Here is a 19,558-nt window from a genome sequence, read left to right as displayed (position 1 = left end):
GAGCTCCAAGGAGATTATGTTGAAAAATAAAAAAAAAATTACCCAAAAAAAATTGTTTTTATACTTCATTCTAAGGACTTATTGAACTACCCTCGTATCTTCATTTGTTCCCAAGATAAAGTATTTTTGAATAATTACCTATGAAAATTAAATAATTTAATTTTTTAGAATTTTAAAAAATGTATTGCGTTAAAGAATGTTAAAAGAACATCTGTGAATTTTTCCGAATTTTTCCTAACGTTTGCCTCGTTCTGGGAACAAGTGGAAGTTGGCGATTGAAAAAGGAGGTCGAAAAACCCGTTTTTTTAGAGTTTGCCATATAAAAATCGAAAAAAAATTTTAGGATAAAAGTGATAAAATATTTGATTGTAGAAGACTTGAAACTTGCAGATTCTTTTTATTAAAAAATTAATAAAAATTGTTTCAATATATTTTGCAGGAGTGATCCAGCATTTCAAAATGATAAGAGAAATAAATGTATGTATTGTCTCAGTATGCCAAATGGAGACATTTGACCCACAAACATAACAGGAAACCAAGACTGCAAAGGAACTTATCTAAAATTTTATGGGAATTTGAGGGGGGCTCAATATTTTATACCTGAAGATTTGATTTATGAGTAGGCTTAGCTCATTATCGTAGGCTTTAAACATGAGATAAAATTACGTTTAAATGGTAATCTGCATTCTGATATAAGATATTCATAAATCAGAATGCAGATTACCATTTGAATAGTTAACTTAATCATTTTAATAATTCCGAAACTTGACATCCAAGCGGATAAGAATCTAATTATTATTGATAAAAGATACATCATAATAAAATACATAATTATTTTCTATATGCAGTAAAAAATTTTGTTTATCAAGATAAAAAGTGCTGTAAATTTTAACTCCACAATTTTGATTGCAAAAGTTTCCCAATCGTTATCATGCATATTCTGTAAAAATAAAGAACCAAACCAATTTTTTTTTTGCAATTTTGAAAAATCTAAATTTTCAAGAAGTTTCCCTTTATCAGGTTTATAAATAAACTTTTACGCCAAAAAGGGAATTTTTCCTACTAAATAAATTTATGTAGTTTAAATAAGAATTTTTGTTCAAAAATAAAAGTCAACTAAAAACTGCAGGTAAGAAAATGGGCTGCAGACGCTGAAGAATGAATTCTCAGTAAACTGTAAAGTCTGAAGCATCCATTCAGTTTTTCTTTCAAAAGAACAGGAAATAGGATTATTTGCTTCCACAATGGAAATTCAAGAACCCATGCCATGATTGTGGTTGGGGCTAATGCACTTTGTATACATTAGTAAAAGGGCACCAGAATATCGCAGGAGTCTTTCCCAACTCATGTTTCAAACACCCCATAGAACTTCCCTTATGGGAAATCAAACCCTTACTCAAGGATATTTTCCTAGGATCGCAGGAATATTTAGAGTTCAAAACATATTTTTAAGGACCTCTAGGACCCGGCATCTAAATTCTAATTTAAAATTCACACTATATCTATAAAAAAGAGTCGGTACCCCATAGAGACATATATATTCTACGGGAAATCGAACCCTTATCCAAGGCTATTTTCCTAGGATCACAGGATAATTGAGAAGTCAGCCAAATTTGTCGGCATTCCGAGTTCATAAAATTCGGTCCCGCCCCATAGACTAATGGAAAAATCTGCACCCCATGGAAAATTGAATCTTTATCCAAGGCTTTTTTGCAGAGGATAGCAGGACAATTTGGAAGTTGAAATGTTTCCCATGTTTTCAAGGTTCTCAATGGAACTTTCAATAGAACTGGAGATGCCCCATAGATTCATAGAAAATTCTCCGCCCCATGGAAAATTGAGACCACACCCAAGGCTATTTTTCCCAGGATAACAGGACAATTAAGTAGATGAGCTTTTCCGAATCAAATGTAATATTTGGGAAGAATGTCAATTAATTTAGGTGAAGTTTTTTGACTAAACCTAATTGAAATTTTTATTTTTGATCTTGTTTTTTACGATTAAATAAAAACTACTGCGCATCTGCATATGTTCTAATACACGAACCCATATAGGGTCCGATGTCCTCTTTCGGGATATACATAGGGATACATTGTTTGAGTTTATGAGTACTATGAATAACTGTACATAGAATTTTAAAATCTTAAAAAATGTGATTTCAAAAATTGTTGGCACGATCAAATTTTGAATTTTTAACTTTGCGACCAAATTAAAAAAGTTGTTATGATCATTTTGTAGGATTTTTAAAAATGAACATTTTTCTTCTCTAGACTTTTTTTCATCTCATGCGTTGTTTGACTTGAAATGTTCATTTTAGTTCGTTTTTTTGGATTTTGAAAATGCTCTAACTCTGATTATTTCCATTTTATAGAAAAAAGTCATAAGAATAAATTGTTCAAGTTTCTGTGTACTATGAATAACCATTCGTAGAATTTTGAAATCTTGAAAAAATGTGGTTTCAAAAATTTTGAAAACGCGCTCACTTTTTGAATTTTGATCCAAAATGGCTGGTTTATAAACTTGTCCTTTCTTTTTAGGTTTTAAAAAAGTGCGCTAAAGCAGAATTCAATCTGATGAATTTTTCGAAAGTTATCGTGCCTACAGACTACATCCTACAGACTACAGACAGACAGATAGACAGACAGACAAATACCTTCGTAAAAATCTTTTTTTCCGACTCAGTGGGTCTCAAAATGTGAAGATTTGATGAAAACCGACAAAGTGAAATTTTACATAAAACCAATACTTTCTCAGTGGGATAAGAGTGTAATAATTAGATAGAGAAGTTTAATTCTGCATTCCAATCTTCGCAATCAACCTAGTGAATTATACATTTTTTGTCTAACGTTTCATACCTATCTTTTCCCAATTTTACAATCATATTGTTCTTAAAAGAAAAATATGGAAGAACAAAATTGTTTAATGTATTATGATCTACTCTATTTATTATATTTTGATTATTGTTAAGGTTTTTTATACCATTTTTTCTAGTATGCACATGTTTTGAATACAATCAAAAGGATATTGGTTAAGAAAAAGAATTTGATTACATAGCTCAATATTTTTTTAATGGAATACTGTATTTGGTAATTTATGGGATCTATCAAGTACATTTTTAACAACAGCTCCTATCTTCCTTTGAAAAGAGTGATTTCAGAGAAAACTAAGTGTTCTTCGTGAGAAAATAGTTTACCTATGTCAATCTTGCATAATATGGTTTTCACCAGTTTAAATTAAAGTCATATCAAGGAAATTAAATTTGCCTTCAGTTTTAAATTTTAACAGTAAAATGTAAGCTTGGATGTATTCTATTAAAGGTATATTTAAAAGAGTTTTAACTTTTTAATGTAAACTAAGTTCTGAGTCATCCACATATTTTGCATAGAAATAAATATCAAAATAATTTTTTTTTAAACTTCATTTTCTAAATCCCCCATAAAAATTTCAGCTAAAATAGGAGACAAAACTGATCCTATGGGAGTTTCAAACCTTTGTTTGTAGAAATGATTACTGAATTTGAAATGTACATCTAAATACGCTTATCAAGGAAATGCTTTTTTTGGTTATATAGAAACATGTGATCCAAAGGTATTATTACATTATCAATTAACTTTAAAAAAGCATAACTATTTTTTATTGATTTTTTTTTAGATTTCAATTAATTTCTTAATAACATTACTTGATAATTCTGTAAATTTAGTAGTTGGAAAATCTATTGCTGAAATAACTTGTCCTAAAGGGTCGTCAGTTTAGTGGGATTTAACAAGGTCATATGCTAAGGAAAGATTAGTACTCGTATCATTATAACATCTTGCAGTATTATAAGTATTACCAAAAAAATCATAAGTTCTCATTTTATTTAAAACCCGTAAAGTCCTCTTTTTAAGCATTTTGGTGGGATTATTTTAAATTAATTAAAAACTATCTTCATCATTAAAGATATGCAACATTTTTGGGTATAAACATGTTATTCTTCTTTTATCTGGTTTAGTAATCATGAATTTCGGATTATCCCGTGCAGAAATTCCAATTTGGATCTGATCGGGGCCAGATCGGGCAGAATTTGGCCCAAATCAGGCCATCTAGATGGGGCCAGACTCGAAATGAAACGCGATGCTCGATCGGGGCCCAAGCGCTGCGCCCAGAGATAACCATACCTGGCCCCGATCGGGCCCATATTAATTTATTTTTCTTATTCTTAATTAAAAGGGATTCTTAAATAAAATAATATTAAAATCGAATATATCACCTTCTTAACTGAAATTTTAGAATATAAATATCAATTTACCTAAAAGATCGCGATATGAAAAAATTGAAGTATGCCAGACACTTTTTTTCGACCAAACGGAAAAAGTAAAACGACGCAACATAACAGCCAGCATTTGTGTATGATAAACCATTTAAGTATTTTGCAATATATTTTTGGTTTTAATTTCTAAATTGAAGTTGCTTTCAATTTCTATATTGTACCTAGTTCTGGAAAGTATCAAATCACCTAAAAATACGTGAAAATTGAGGTTATGTTTCATCTTAACATTCTTAATAAGTTTACTTATTATAGTCTTCAACACGTAAATCAGGAATATTTTAAAGTATACTATACCTACGGCCCTACGCATTCGTCTTGTCCTCACTTTTGGCATTTTTTCCCACTTATTTTGTCACTTTTCCAAATAATAATGGAAATATTTTTTACGCTTGACACTTTACGTTGAAACTTCGGCGATTTGGAGTCAACCCCCTTTAGTCCCTGAAATTAATGGAGCGCCATCTACTGGCAAGCTTGGCTGTTAAGTCGGGATCTAGACGGGGCCAAATTTAACAACCACAAAATTGCGTGCCCGATCTGGCCCAAATCGGAAATAAGGCAAACATTTGGCAATTTCTACACGGGATTTATCAAGAAAAAATTTTTGTTTCAATTAAACCAGTGTTGGGTAGTAACTCGTTAAAAGTAACTGTAACTTAAATTAATTACTATTTTCCCGGTAACTCATAACTTTTTTAAAGTTACTTTTTCCTTATTTTATATTTTTTCTGCATATCTTCCTTTTAATTGATTTTATACAACCCGTGTAGAAATAGCCCGGTTTGACCCGACCAGAAGCAGGTTTCTGGCCCGAATCTGACCGGGTCAAACCGGGATACTATTTTGTTAACTGCGGTAAGTGGGTCGTTTGTAAATATCTGACAGGCAAAAGACATTTTTTTGTGTTTTAGGCGTTTTTTTTCATCAATTATAAGAAAAATTAAAATACGTTTAATTATATGGTTTCCCACTTTTAATTCTGCAGTTCCCAGAGTTTCCGTGACTGGGAAATCGTCGACCAACTTTTTTTTTTATTCTCTAACATAGTTTCCCAGTGAAACTATATTTATTTTTTTGTGATACGATTTTCGCTTATTTTTAATGTATTTATATATTATCTTGAATAAGCAAAAAACGTAATAAGAAGTGAAATAACTTTTTCCGAACAAGGTTTTGAATTGCGTTATCATGCTTGCACGTAATAGCGATTCGGCGACTTCCGGAGTCTTTAATGCTAAAAACGCAGTAAAAAGTCGGTGGACGCCAGGTTATCCGTTAAGAAATTTGTCAAATTTCACAAAATTGTATCTAACCCTGAAATTTATTTTATCTCTTGTAAAAAAAGCCTATGCAAACTAAGTTACGCTTAGGGTAAATTTGTTATGCAATTTAACTTTAATTTTTTACAATTCAATTTCTTATAGTAACTTAAGAATCATAACCTATATTTTAGTACTTACATTGAATCAATGTGTGTAGTTAATATATTTATTATTATGAATGCAGTTCTTAAATTTAAATTCCAATATCTTTTTACAGGTGGAAATAAGTGCTGACAAAAATTCTTATCTCTACCAGTTAGTAGAATATGTTCGCTGTGGTGAAAAGGCTCCAGTAAAATGCGATCGAGGAGCCCAGTCAAAAACCGGTCGGATGCCGACCGGGTTACCCTATTTGTATCCGGGATCCGATCGGGCAACCTGGCCGGGATCCGACCAGCGCAGCGTGACGAAACCAACCAGAATCCGACCCAACAGCCTGACCAGATTCCGGATACAAGCAGGGCAAACCTGCCGGAATCCGGCCCGTACCCGGTCAGAATTTCTACAGGGGAAAGGATGAGAATTTTAAAAATTGCGTGCGTCGAGGAAACAAAAAATTATAGATTTCGCTCTTGTGCTCTGATTTTCATCTGCTTTGTAAACAAGAAAACTTTCATTTTGGACATATTGCTTCAAGCAAATCCGAAACTTCGAAGTTGAGTTGTTTCTGATTGGAACACATTGCGTATTTTTCATTTCATAGTTTAAAAAAATCATTTTATTTCAATCTTCTCTGACTGAAAAATTATTTGAGAAGGGGGGTGTATTAAAAGTAACTTTTAATGTATCTTAAGTTACTTTTACTAGTAACTGTAACGAGTTACCTTTTTGAAAAAGTAACTATAACGGTAAAGAGTTACTTTTTATTGAGGAACTTACTCAACACTGAATTAAACCCTCATTCAATTGTTTTTACGAAGTTTTTGGATTATCGTTGTTCAAAAATTCATTAGATCAACCCACAAATTGTGATTTAAATTCATAAACTTGCTCAACAGGTATTTTAATAATTTTGTATCCAAAGTCTTTAATGATTTCAAGGAATTGAACAAGTAATTGGTCTGGTTGTTTTTTAAGAACGATTAAAAATTTTCGATGATGTTTTATATAGTTTATATTATCCTTCTAAGGGCATTTTTATTCCATTTTTTTTACCGACACACTGGAAATTTGAACCTTTCGAAGGCAATTTTCTCAGGATAACAGAACGCCTTTGAAATTAAATTTTCTTTACTTTTATGTTGCTGACAACTACCCAATGCAATGATCAAAATAATTTAAGCTTCAATATGCATTTTACACTTAATTACTGTTATAAACTATATTTTAATATTTAAAAAAATCTGGTAAGTAAAAGTAGAGAAATAGAATTTAATTCGGTAGCTTTAAGTAGAATATTGTACGCTTTGGTCCAGACATCAGAATGTGCATTGTAGGTACAGAAATAGGAATGAAATTCGAGCCCCTGTCAGTTGGAATTTATGACTATCCCAAGTTAAAAAAAAAAAAAACTAAAAATCCAATTATCTCCTACTTGAAAATCAGGGAACTAGGAGATAACTGAAAGTTTCTTAGTTTTTTCTTCAGGGTTTTAGCAGTCGCAAGACCTTGATGTTAGCCGCTACTATTAGTCAGTTGTCAGTTATGGTGGAATAGAATAATTTATGGAATCGGAGGATCTTGAACACGTGCTATGAATAGTCAGCTTTGTTAAAATTGTTGAAAGAAGCCAATTATCTCGCTTTCTAAAATCAGGAAAGCAGAATTGTAGAAAAGGTATTTTTCTCCAGGAATTTTCGTGGGTCCCAGTATTTCTGATCTGGGCCATCTGGCATGTCTGTCGCTTGAATTTCAAACTGGGATTCTGTTTCAATCCCAGACCTCCCAGATTCTTAGAGAAGGTTAAAGATATTCATTTTTAAATATTGAATTTCATCAATTATCTTCAAATGAAGACATGAGAACGCCCCCCCCCCCCACCCAAGTAAAGTAGCCGTTGACTTTACTCTCAAAACAGGAAAAATAGGGTGATTTTTTAAATGAAAATAAAGGAATAAATTCTTTTAAATAAAATTAATGTGTATACCGTATTTAATAGAATATGAAACAATTAAAATTCGGAAGATGAAAGTTGAAATATATTGCATTTTCAACCAAATATTTGGATTTTCAATCAAGAAAGATTTTCTACCGAAAGAGATGAATTTTCAAACTAAAAAGACGAATTTTAAACAAAAATCTTTTTGTTAACAAACGATTGCACTAACAACCAAATAGTTGGACTTTCAAACAAGAGACGAATTTCTCATAAAATATATAAAGTTTTCACCAATTATTTAAATTATCGAGCTAAAACAGAATAATTATTTCGAAGACAGTTGAATTTTCAACAAACAAGTTAAGTCTCAAGCAAGAAAGATGAATTTTCAACAAAGAAAGATGATACTTTTTAGCACATAGATGAATTTTTATTCGATAAGGAGGCATTTTTAATTTAAAAAAGTAGAATTGTTGACCTAAAGAGTTTAAAAGTTTTAAACCAAAAATGGAATAGCTTTATTTCAGTTTATAAAATTACTTTTCAACAACAATAAAAATAGTTATTAACCTGTTGGAATTCAACGAAAAAATACAAATTTTTAAGCAAATATTTGAATCAGGTTTCTAAATGATTTGATAATTACCTTTGATAAAAACATGAATTTTCTACCAAATAGTTGAAAATTTAACATATTAATGATAAATTATCGACAAAAACTGAAATAATTCAATTTTCAGACAAAAGATTAATTGTGAACCCCAAAAAACAACAAAAAACAAAAAGCAAGCTTCAAAAAGTGAATTTTTAAAAAAGTAGTAATAGTTTCAGTAGTTGCATTTTCAACCAAAAATATTTGAAACGCTATTGTTGAATTTTGGTGGAATGGTGGAATTTAGAAAAGAAATTTAATTTTTAGCCAAACATTACAATGTTTTACCCAAGCAAGATGAATTTCGTACAAATAATATATTAGTAAGAAGTAGACTTTAAAAAAAAAACGAAAAAAAACTACATAAATATTTGGGTTTTCTTTTTTGGTTCTATTAATTCAGTTCACATAAACGAAAAGATGTAAAGAAGCTACTTGAAAACAGGGACAAACGACGGATTCATCGAAATAGGCATGAGGAGGGGAACAGCGCTTTTCAAACTTATCACGTTTATTCTATTCCACTCAAACCCGATATAAGACCCCCCGGTTTAAGCTATTTTCTAGAACTGATGGCTTCTGCAGTTTTGTGTTGTGAGGGAAGCGGTGGGGCCCAAAGAGAGGATTTGCTCAGTCAAACCTGACAAACAGCTCAAGGGCCGCACTCTCAACAAGTTAGTTGCATCAGGTTGCGTCATGCGTCCAAATACAACAGAAATGATTTACGTGACCTTGATTCTTTATGCTTGGATTCCCCAGATTTAGGATCAAGTTCAAGTCAAACTCATGTCCGAATTCGGTCTTATATCGGGATTTGAGTCCGTTGCAGGGCCATGTTCCCCAAGATTCGCAAACTTTGTTAAAATGTTTAAAATGTTGAATTATTTTACATTCATTAAAGAGTTTTAAAGAAATAAATACTAATTTGATATTTATTATTTATGAAAATAATAAATATAAATAAATAATTATTAGTCTAATAGAAGGTCACCAAATTTGGATACTTTTTTTATTTTACAGTTAAAAAGTCTAATCACTTTTATTTTTTAAACATTTAAAATTTGAAAGCTATTATTTTTCAAGTCACAAAACTGTGATCTACATCTTTTTGAGATTAGAAAATATATGGCCTATATTATTTCGAAGTTCAATCATTCTTATAATTTTTAAAAGCAGTAAACTATTTTAAGGTTTTATTTTTTTTAACTGTGGAATTTCAACTGGAATCAGAAAAATCTTAGTTTGAATCAATAAAAACATTTTTTGACCACATATCAAAGAAAAAATATGTTTGATTCAAACATTTTTTCAGTGTACAATGCACATCCTATATTTTATGAGTATTAAATTAATATAATGATAAGCCACAGGAGACAATTATCGTTAATTTATTTCTTTTGAAACGATTTGCCATTCACTTTTCAAATCAAATCGCTCAAATAATTCTCACACTTCCGACCAATGAAAATTCATCTCGGATCCGTGGGACCCAACTCACGGCCAATGGGAGAACTTTCTCACGGTTGTTCCCTTCTGCGGCTCTCGTGAATTAAATCCGCTTCAGTTCGAGTCAGTTCGAGTTTCACCCTCTGAGTGAGTAGACTGTTCTCCAAAGTCGCAGGAAATTTATTAAATTTTGTAGGAAGTTTAATTCCATTAAAACGCAGTGAAATTAAAGTCTTTGAAAATGTATTATTTTTAAATACTAAAAAGAGTCTTAAAGATAAAATTCTTCAGTTGAATACAGTGGTGTAATCCTAAAGTGGTGTAGTAAACATTTAGAACTCAAACCCAATAAAAAAATCCAACAATGTTTTATCTCGTTTGGTTAAAAATTCTACTATTTGGTTGAAAAGATACCTTTTTTATCAAAGTTTTAACTACTTTGTTAAAATTTTTTTTTTTTTTAATTTCAATTTAATCGCTCTATGGTTGAAAATTTTACTATTTTTATGAAAATTCATTTCATGTTTGGTAGAAAATAAATTTTTGAAACTTATAAGTGAACAATTCCATTTTTGGTGAAATAATTATCTTCCCCAGTTAAAAACTTAACTACTTAAGTTGTACAATATGTTTTAGCATTTAATATTGTTTTAGTAATTGACTATTTGGGTGAAAATTGAACTTTTTGGTTGATAAATCATATTTTCGGGTCGAAAATTCAACTTTTTTAGTAGATGATTAGTCTTTTTTACTTTAAAATTAAATCATTTTGTTACTAAATCGTGTATTTTCTTCAAAATTAATCTTTTTTGGTAGAAAATTCATCTTTTTTATTTTTTTTCGTTAAAAATGTGATAACCTTGATGAAAATTTATTTATTTTTTGGTTAAATTTTGTTTACTTAAAAATCTAATCATTTCATGTTTGATTACAACTTTATCCTGTATGTTGTAAAGTTGGAAATTTGTCTTTTATTTATAGAAAATTAATATTTTGGATTGAAAATTTAATAATTTTTTTTATCAGAGTTTCTTTTTCTAAAAATTTAACTACGTATTCCATTTTTCGTTGAAACTCTATTCTGTACATTTGTATAAGTTACAAATTTCACTTATTGGTCGAAATTTTTACTATTTGTTTGAAAACTCATATATTGTCAGAGGTCTTCTTTTTACGTAGAAAATTTTTGTTTGCTTGATGAAAGTTGAACTTTTTGATTGAGAATTTACCTAAACTTTTATTGTTAAAAATTAATGTGTCTTGATTGAATATTATCTTTTTTGTTAAAACATCATGTTTTAAGATTTTAAAGTCCACTGCTTTTTTCAAATTGAATTTTTAGGCTAAAAAGTGTACTTATTTGTTAAAAAATCATCTTTCATGGTAGAAAAGTCATCTTCCTTGGTTGAAAGTGAATTTTTTTATTAATTCAGCTGTCTTCTACCAAATTTGTCGTTTTTCTTGAAAATTCAGATATTTGATTTAATTTATATCTTTTTTGTTTGAAAATTCGACTATTAGATTGAATATTTATCTTTTTATGCTGAAAAATCAACTATTTGTTTAAAAATTCAATTATTCACTTAAAATCTAATTTTTTGGGACAATTTAATTATTTTATTAAATTCATCATTTTTGATCGAAAATTCCACTATGATGTTAGAAATTGATCCTTTTCGATTCAAAATTCATCTTTTGTAGTAGAACTGTCATCCTCATTCCTGGTTGGAAATTTATCTTTATTGGTTGAGAAGCATAAAGCTTTTGGTTAAAAATTCAACTATTTCATCTATTTGGTTATTAATGAAACTGTTTGCTTGAAAACTAATTAATTTTGTTTACATTCTCACCAGAGAAGGCATTAGATTTGTGTGAAATTTTACCCCCACAGGTTTTTTTTTGAATTGTGTATATTTTGGGTTGAACATTTATCTCTTTGGGTAGAACATCTTTTTTGGTGGAAAATTTAACTATTATGTTGAAAATGCAATTTATTTCGGATTGAAATCTTAGGCATTTAGAGTGTTTTCTATTGAATTCAATATGTTATCCACAAATAATAAAACTTAAACTTAAAATCCGTCTTGAAGATCAAACTCTTCTTTTTAATACATTTTATCAATTTCTTAAATGTCCCAATGATCCTATTATTTTCCTGTTATGCAATTTCGGCATAATGTTTCATAAAAAGGAAGTTACAAAAAATGAACATACTGAAAGAATTTTTATTTCATAACATTTATAATCTTTTTTATTGAAAAATAATTTAGTATTCTTCACCGTTTTTAAAGTACGAATCATATATCATCTAAAAAAAGTGGATTAATTAAAAAAATTAAAAAATTAGGACTCACCGGACGGATGATTGGACTGGAGATTATAATCGTCTACTTGCAGGGTGCTGTTTGCTCCACTTCTTGTGAACCTGATAACGTGATATTGGTTATCATTAACTTTAATTCCTACTTCTCCCAGTGGATGATCATTCGTTCCCATGTTGTAAACCGCGAAAACGTTTCCTTCCACCTGGAATAAATTTTATTAAAATTTTTTTATCATATTAATAGTAAAATGGTAATTGCTAATATTAACCTAATGAAAGCAAAAATACTGGAAGGCTGATAAATTTTTTTCTGTGAAGTGTTTTTTAAAGGGTGCAATTTTCCAATATGTGAAAAGTGATTACAAATTTCCAATTATTTTTTCTATTTTTAATAAAGTTTTAAATTATTCGACTACGAAAGTTCTACATTATGGAAAAAAAGGTTTAATAGAATCCAAGAAAGCGAAGAAATTTTTAATTGAATTAAAGGACTTTATTCAATTCAAAGAAATTTTCTCATTCCTTCGACTCAAAGAGATTGAGATATTTTGCCCCTGGCTTATTAAAATCAAAGGAATAGTTATTCATTTTCGTTTGAACTTATATATAATTAATTAATATAAAAAATGAAATATTTCTTTAATCCAAAGAATTGTCTTTTTCTGGACGTCGAAAATTAATTGTCAACTGAATTCTATATTTGTGTTATTTTGAAATGAATGATTTAAAAAATTTTAAGTATTGGTAACAATTAATGCTTTAATTTCTAGGGACAACTGAAAAATCCTGAATAGTAAAATCTTCGACAGAAAATTGCAGAACTTAACGAATTAATGGTTCTATATATTATTTCTGGATGAAACTTTTTTCCAATTATTGTTATTTTAAATTCAAAGCTAATTTTAGAAACTTTGAATAATCAAAATAATTTTTTCGTTATAAAAATATTTGATTATTGTATTTTCAAAAAGTAATTTCTGTTTATAACAAATTATAATTGTTTAAATTGGGAAATTTTCTAGTTCAAATATTTTATAATTCGGCAATTTTCTTCTGGGATTTTTATAATTCCAGAATTTTCAAATTGGTAATATGTATTATACACTGTCTGGAAGCTTTTTAAACGTAAATTTTCTTATTCAGGATTTAAATGGTTTCAAATAGAATTGTTTACAAAATAGGAGTTTTTAAAATTCAAATAAAAAATCAAATCCTTTCCTAGAATTGGATGTGCAAATAGTTCGAAAACATACAGCTTTGAATAATTTATGGTGTTTTCGGAATTGGAAGCCCTGAAACTAAAATCTTTCAGTTTTGAAACTAACCTTTTTTTCAATTACAAATGTTGTTGAATTACTGTATTGTAAAAATGAAAATAATTAAAATTAGAAGGTCCTCTTTATTTTGCTTCTTTCTTTTTCAAAACCAAACGTTTCTTTATTTATGTCTCAAAATTGGTGTATTTCACATTTTGAAACATTAGGTAAATTAATTCTTTATATATTTTTTTTTCTCCAAAATTAAAAATTCGACAAGCTTTCGAGTTTGTGCTACGAAAATAAAAAAATTTTGATGACTAAGAATAGTATTTTCCTAAACTTGAATATCATATTCAGGTCTAAGAAAACAATTTTTTATATTTTTAAATTTTCATTTTATTTATCTCATAGTTTATTTTTTCTCATAGTTACTTCAATTTTACAAAATAATATGAGAGAATATTTTAAAAAAATCACAAATGCTTGAATAATAAAATTAAAAATGATTTTTAAAAATATTTTAAATTGCTGAGTAACTAAAATTGATTTTGTTTCGAAATGAAGCGAAAAAATCGATATCCACGCATCTTCGGGATCAGGAGAGAATAAATTTGATGAAAGGCGTTTTAGGCTCCATTACAATAAAAGTTTCCATTTGAGGCATCGGGCATTATGGGCCGTATATGAAGTAACAGATACAAATTTAATATTTTCAAATTTATTTATTTCATTTAAACCAAAAAATTACTTTTTAAAAAAATACTTGAATATTTAACAAAATAATTCAATTATCAACAAAATATTTGCATTTTCAACATAAAAATATGAATTCTCAATAAAAAAAATGATATTTCAACCATAAAACGAAATTACCAAAAAGACGAATTTTACAGTCGAAGGATAAATTTTCTATACAAAAATGGAATTTTCAACCGGAAAATATGAATTTTCGACGAAAAGTTAATTTCAAATAAAATAGTTAACTTGTGAATTAGGGATAATCCTTCATTAAAAAAAAAAATCAACAAAATATTTAAAAGTTTACCCATGAAGTTGATTTTTAATGAAAACAGACAATTAATATTCATCTAAAAAGTTACATTTTTATGCAAGAAATATGAAATACCTAAGAAAAAGATGATTTTTTAAATTAGAAAAAAAAATTAAAAAAGATTCGAATTTTCATTAAAAAAGATCTTAGTTTGATTTTTCCACATCAAAATATGAGTTTTTTGTTTTTCTTTTCTAAGAAGATGCTTGAATTTTTGACCATGTAAATGAATGTTAATACAAAACAGTTTTTTTTAAACCAAAAAAGATGATTTTGTAAGCAAATTGGATAATTTTTAACCAAACTCTTGCATTGTAATCCAAGAAAGTTTCAAATTATACAAAAAATAGAGGAATTTTTAAATTAAAAAGACAAATAGAAAAAAAAAATAGTTGAATTTTCACCCAAAAAAGATTTAAATTTGTCTCGTCAAAATCAAAATATGAGTTTTAAACAAAAAGAACATTTTCTACGAATATACTTTAATTTTGAACACAAAAAGAAACGTTAAAAAAAAGAGTTGAATTTTCATACAAATTAAAAAAAAATTTACTTTTATTTCAAAAAAGATAACAAATATAAATAAATTTTTAACAAAACTGTTGAATTTTCAAGCAAACGATAAAACGTTTAACTAAAAATATAATCTCCTGGAGGCAGTAACTGCAAAAAAATAAATGGAAATATATGGCAAATAAATTACTAACATTTTAAAAAGTCTCTGTTTTTTTCTTTAAATAATTTTTCCTGTTTCCTTAAAATTTATATTTTGTAACATTCTTCACGTAAAATATGTTTTAAACTGAATAAAATAATTTCAAATTAAAATAGGCAAATTTGAAATTTATCGTTCTTGGCAGTGTTATTTAAAGTTATAGAAATTCCCTGACTTTCGTAAGATTTTTTTTTAATCTCTGACTTTTACCTGACCAAAAAAATTTCCTGATTTTTACTTCCTCATAGAGAAAGCTTTTCAATGGCAACATTTTCAAAGAAAAATTTAATCCATTTAATTAAATATTCCTCAATTTAAAAATCTCTAATACAAACACACACGGTTCTAAGCAATTTTCCAGATGTGTGTGTGTGTGTGAGTGTGGGTGTATCTGTGTGTGAAGTGTGGAAGTGTAGATGTCGCATACTTTTTTGTGAACACGATAATCTTGAAACTGAGAAAACGATTTCGCCAAATATTTCTTGCATTTCATTAGCACTTAATAATATTTTAAAAATCGTTTTTTAATAGTAAAACTTTTTTCATTAACAAAATTTTAAGTTGATGCAAGAATAAAAAAGATTCCTTGGTTCGAGGCAAATCGATTGACCTATAATATTAACAAATTGCATTAAAGAATAAGAAAGATATGGTTATTTACATTAAATGAAAATCGATTTTTATAGTAAAAATGTTCTCATACTTATAATTTAAAGTTGATGTGACAATAGAAACGATTTTTTCATTAAAGGAGAATCGATTGTCTCACAATATTAATACAAATAATGCAACAGTAAGAAATCTATGGTAATGCATAATGTTTGAAAATACGGTTTTTTACGGTAAAACTTTTTTGTTCAACATAATTCAAAGTTGATGCAAGAATAAAAAAGATTCCTTGGCTCCAGATAATTTGATTGAGTTATAATATTAATACACTTTATTCAAGAGTAAGAAAGTTATGCTTAAGACGCATAAATCAAATTTTATGTATGAATAGAAAAGACCTTTTTATTATGAATTTTGAAATAAAATAATTCTGACAACTAAAAAAATTAGCATTTTATATAAGTAATTTAATTTGTCTGATTTGTCATTGTATTACAAATTTTTTTGTCTAATTTTGTATTTTTTGTAAATATAAATACAAATAAAGTGGAAAGAATCGAGATCAAATTCAGAGCTATTTAAAAAAGTTGTTATAACAAATCGTAACAAAATTTCTTGACTTCTCCCCCATCCTTGAGATGTTACGTAATTTAAGTACGGTCTCTTATGAATTTTGATGGTTTGATTTTATCAACTCACGCACATTTTAATTTCTTAATTTAATTTAAAAATAAATGTTAATTTAATGTTCCGAGAAAAATGGATATTAAAACTCAATATCCGAATTTTAAATTATAGAACAATGATCTAGATATTAAGGCGTAATATTTTAATATTAAAATTTAATATTCAGATAGATTAAGGCTTAATATCTGGATATTTTTATATTTAGAATTGAAATACCTAGATATTATTTTTAATATTAAAATGATACATTTTTATAATTATTCTTATAACATAATATGATATATTGCCATATAAATATGATTGAAAATCGAAATATTGATGCTTAATATTCTTTTTTCTCGATGTATCGATCAAACTGAGGTATTTGATAAGACCTATAATTTTCTTTTTGTGGATAAGAGTTAAGAAGAATATAAATTTTCTTTAAATAATTTTTTGTTCAATGAGAAATGGTATTAATTAAAATACGATTTTCAACAATCAACAACTATTTTCTAACTAAAACAAACAAGTTGAGTTTTTCCCTGATTAAAAATTTTTTATTTTGCTAAAATAGAAGTTTAAAAAAATACTAATACTAATAGTGACAGCAGTCACATATTTACTGGTTTTTTGAAAGATGTCGAATTCAATTGCGCAATTATTAAAATTGTTCAGAAGAATTTTTATAAATGCAAAAGTCGCACGCTCATAAGACCATAATAACGTATATAAAAATTCTTCTAAACAAATAGTGGATTGTTGAAAATTTGTTTTAAGTGCGTTGATTTTTGAAGCTCATTACATCTTTAATACAGAATTTGTTGTTTAATCTGTACTATCCAATTAGATTATTAAATTTTCCTAATAGGAAAATAAATAATTTTAAAAAATCGTACATTTCGAAAGTTGTTATTACCAAATGATACTTTTAACAATACTGAAACGAAAATGGAATATCTTTTGATAAATTAAAGTAAAATTATGAAAATAAAATCATTGAACTTTTTGTATTTTATTTCGTGGTTGAGGTATAGTTATTTTCGCTTTTATAAAAAAAGTCAAAAAATTAACATAGCATAATTTACAGTTTTAACTGATATTTCGCTTTAATCTCATTAAAAAAAAAGTTAATGTAAAGTTTCAAGTTTTCTTAATCGTTAACAATTTCACATTAACTAAAGTTCAGTTACTTCTGTGTGTAACTTTTTTATTATTTCTCGTAAAAACGAATTTTTTAAATAAAATTCATGTGAAAATTTGTAATGACTTATAAACTTTTGTAAAATTTCCCCAGTTATAGCAAATAATTTTGGTATTTAATTTTTCTTGCAGTTTTCTACATGTTCTAACAAGTTTTTTAAAAGGTTTTCTATTGTTTTATGAAAAAACATGATATAAACAGTAGATAATTATTCAAAAAATTACTAGAAAACTTCCAAAATTCAAATAACTCTACCTTTTTTAAATGTATTGTATTTTATTGCAAGAATACTTATACGAAAATCAATAGAACTTAACCTAGTAAAAATAATAGAATATAAACTTTTAAGTCGTTTGCACTTTTCTATATTGTATTTTTTTAAAATTTAAGATTGAAATAAAATCTACTTGTTTATGAATTATTTCTTGCATGGAAATTATAACATGAAAAAAAGTTTACAATTCAAAATTAGATTTCCAAACTATATCCTTTTTTGACTCATTATAGGCTAGACATTTTAAAATTGTTTCTTTTTCTTTCTGGAAAATGTAGTAATCTAAGTAGATTGGTTCAGAATGAACCACAACGAAATATACACTCAACTAAGACCGGTTTCAGACTTGGCTTCCGATGGCCTTGATCCTAAATCGGGGAAATCCAAACGTAAACAGACAGGATCGCATGAATCATTTTGGTTGAATTGGAAAGCATGACGCAACCAGATGTGTATAGGTTATTAGTTCTAGGAATAGCGTAAACCGGGGGGTCTTATATCGAGAGTTGAGTGTATATGCTTTTTTAAATATTAGGTTTCGAGAGTCAAAAAAGTCTAAAACTAAATCTATTTACAATTTCAATTTCGAGGTAGTCGTTGCTGGACGCAGATTCTATCCGGACTAAAACTGCATCGCTGAGTCCAGTGACGAATCCCATTGCAACTGTATCTCTTTGCATTTCTGGCCTGCGATCTGGTGGAAAAGTGTAGGTGATGATTCCTCTTCCAGCACCAAACTCATATGCCACAGATTCTAAAATACAAAAAATTAGATTAGATTTGTGTATTTCTTTTATGGAAACATCTTTTACCATAAGGGTTGCCTTTCGATATACAGTTTCCTTTTACCGACATTTACTGAAATTCGAGGGTATGCGTCTGTGAAAAAAGCTAGTGACATAACAAATTTTTTGTGATTTTCAAACTTGAAAATGTAAAAAAAGAGAGGACACAGTTTTTTTGAAGCACCATTGTAAAGCCCAAAAGAGAACATTGGAAAAATTTATGAATATGTTTCAAACAGTTGTACATAAACTGCCATTGCAAAATTTAAAAAAAATTGATGATTAAATCAGAACTTAATTAGAAATGAAAATGGTTTAAAATATTTTTGAAATTGGTTAACGCAGATGGATCACAACTGTTTTAAGTATCTTGATTAGACGATTGAAAATGTTAACATACAGATTTACTTATAACGTCGAATGTACTGCAGATAAAAATTTTGAATTTAGAATGTAAATTTGAATCAATATTTAAAATGCTAAGGTATTATAAATATTTAACTACTCAGCTTATAAATTTATTTATGTAAATTTATCATCCCTACTGAAAAATTAATTAATTTGTTCAAGCATTTAACGACATGGAGGCTTCGTTAAAGTTTACGCATACAATCGTCTTGCCAATATCTTATCTATAATTCACATAATGAATTTAGTCAAAATATTTGATTATCGAAAGGACTCATTGATAGTGCTATAAAACTCAGTGATTTTAATTTAAAAAAAAAATAATTTAAATTTATGTTATTAAAGAAACGCTAAATTTAAATAATTATCCGTAATTGTTAATAAATAGCATTAAAAAAGAACGTATTCATGAAATTTACAATAGCAAGGGTAAAAACACTAAAAATGAAAAGTGGTTAAAGGAAAATAGTAAATTTGACATTGCAATATCTTTTCCA

At 27.9% G+C, this 19,558-nt stretch overlaps 1 protein-coding gene across 1 annotated transcript in view; it reads right to left on the bottom strand.

Moving 5' to 3' along the window:
* Window positions 1-19,558, bottom strand: part of LOC117173804 (neurexin-3-like) — a 435,470-nt gene that overhangs the window by 159,698 nt on the left and 256,214 nt on the right. Inside the window, exons 12-13 of the mRNA XM_033362447.1 lie at window positions 18,444-18,622; window positions 12,122-12,293 (exon numbers count right to left, since the gene is read on the bottom strand). Coding sequence (XP_033218338.1) covers window positions 12,122-12,293; window positions 18,444-18,622 — 351 coding nt within the window. The remainder of the gene's footprint in view (window positions 1-12,121; window positions 12,294-18,443; window positions 18,623-19,558) is intronic.

Source organism: Belonocnema kinseyi, chromosome 5, assembly GCF_010883055.1.
Source record: "Belonocnema kinseyi isolate 2016_QV_RU_SX_M_011 chromosome 5, B_treatae_v1, whole genome shotgun sequence".
In the NCBI taxonomy this organism is placed as follows: Eukaryota; Metazoa; Arthropoda; class Insecta; order Hymenoptera; family Cynipidae; genus Belonocnema; species Belonocnema kinseyi.
The sequence above is the reverse complement of the archived record's forward strand: the minus strand, read 5'-3'. Positions and strand labels throughout refer to the sequence as shown.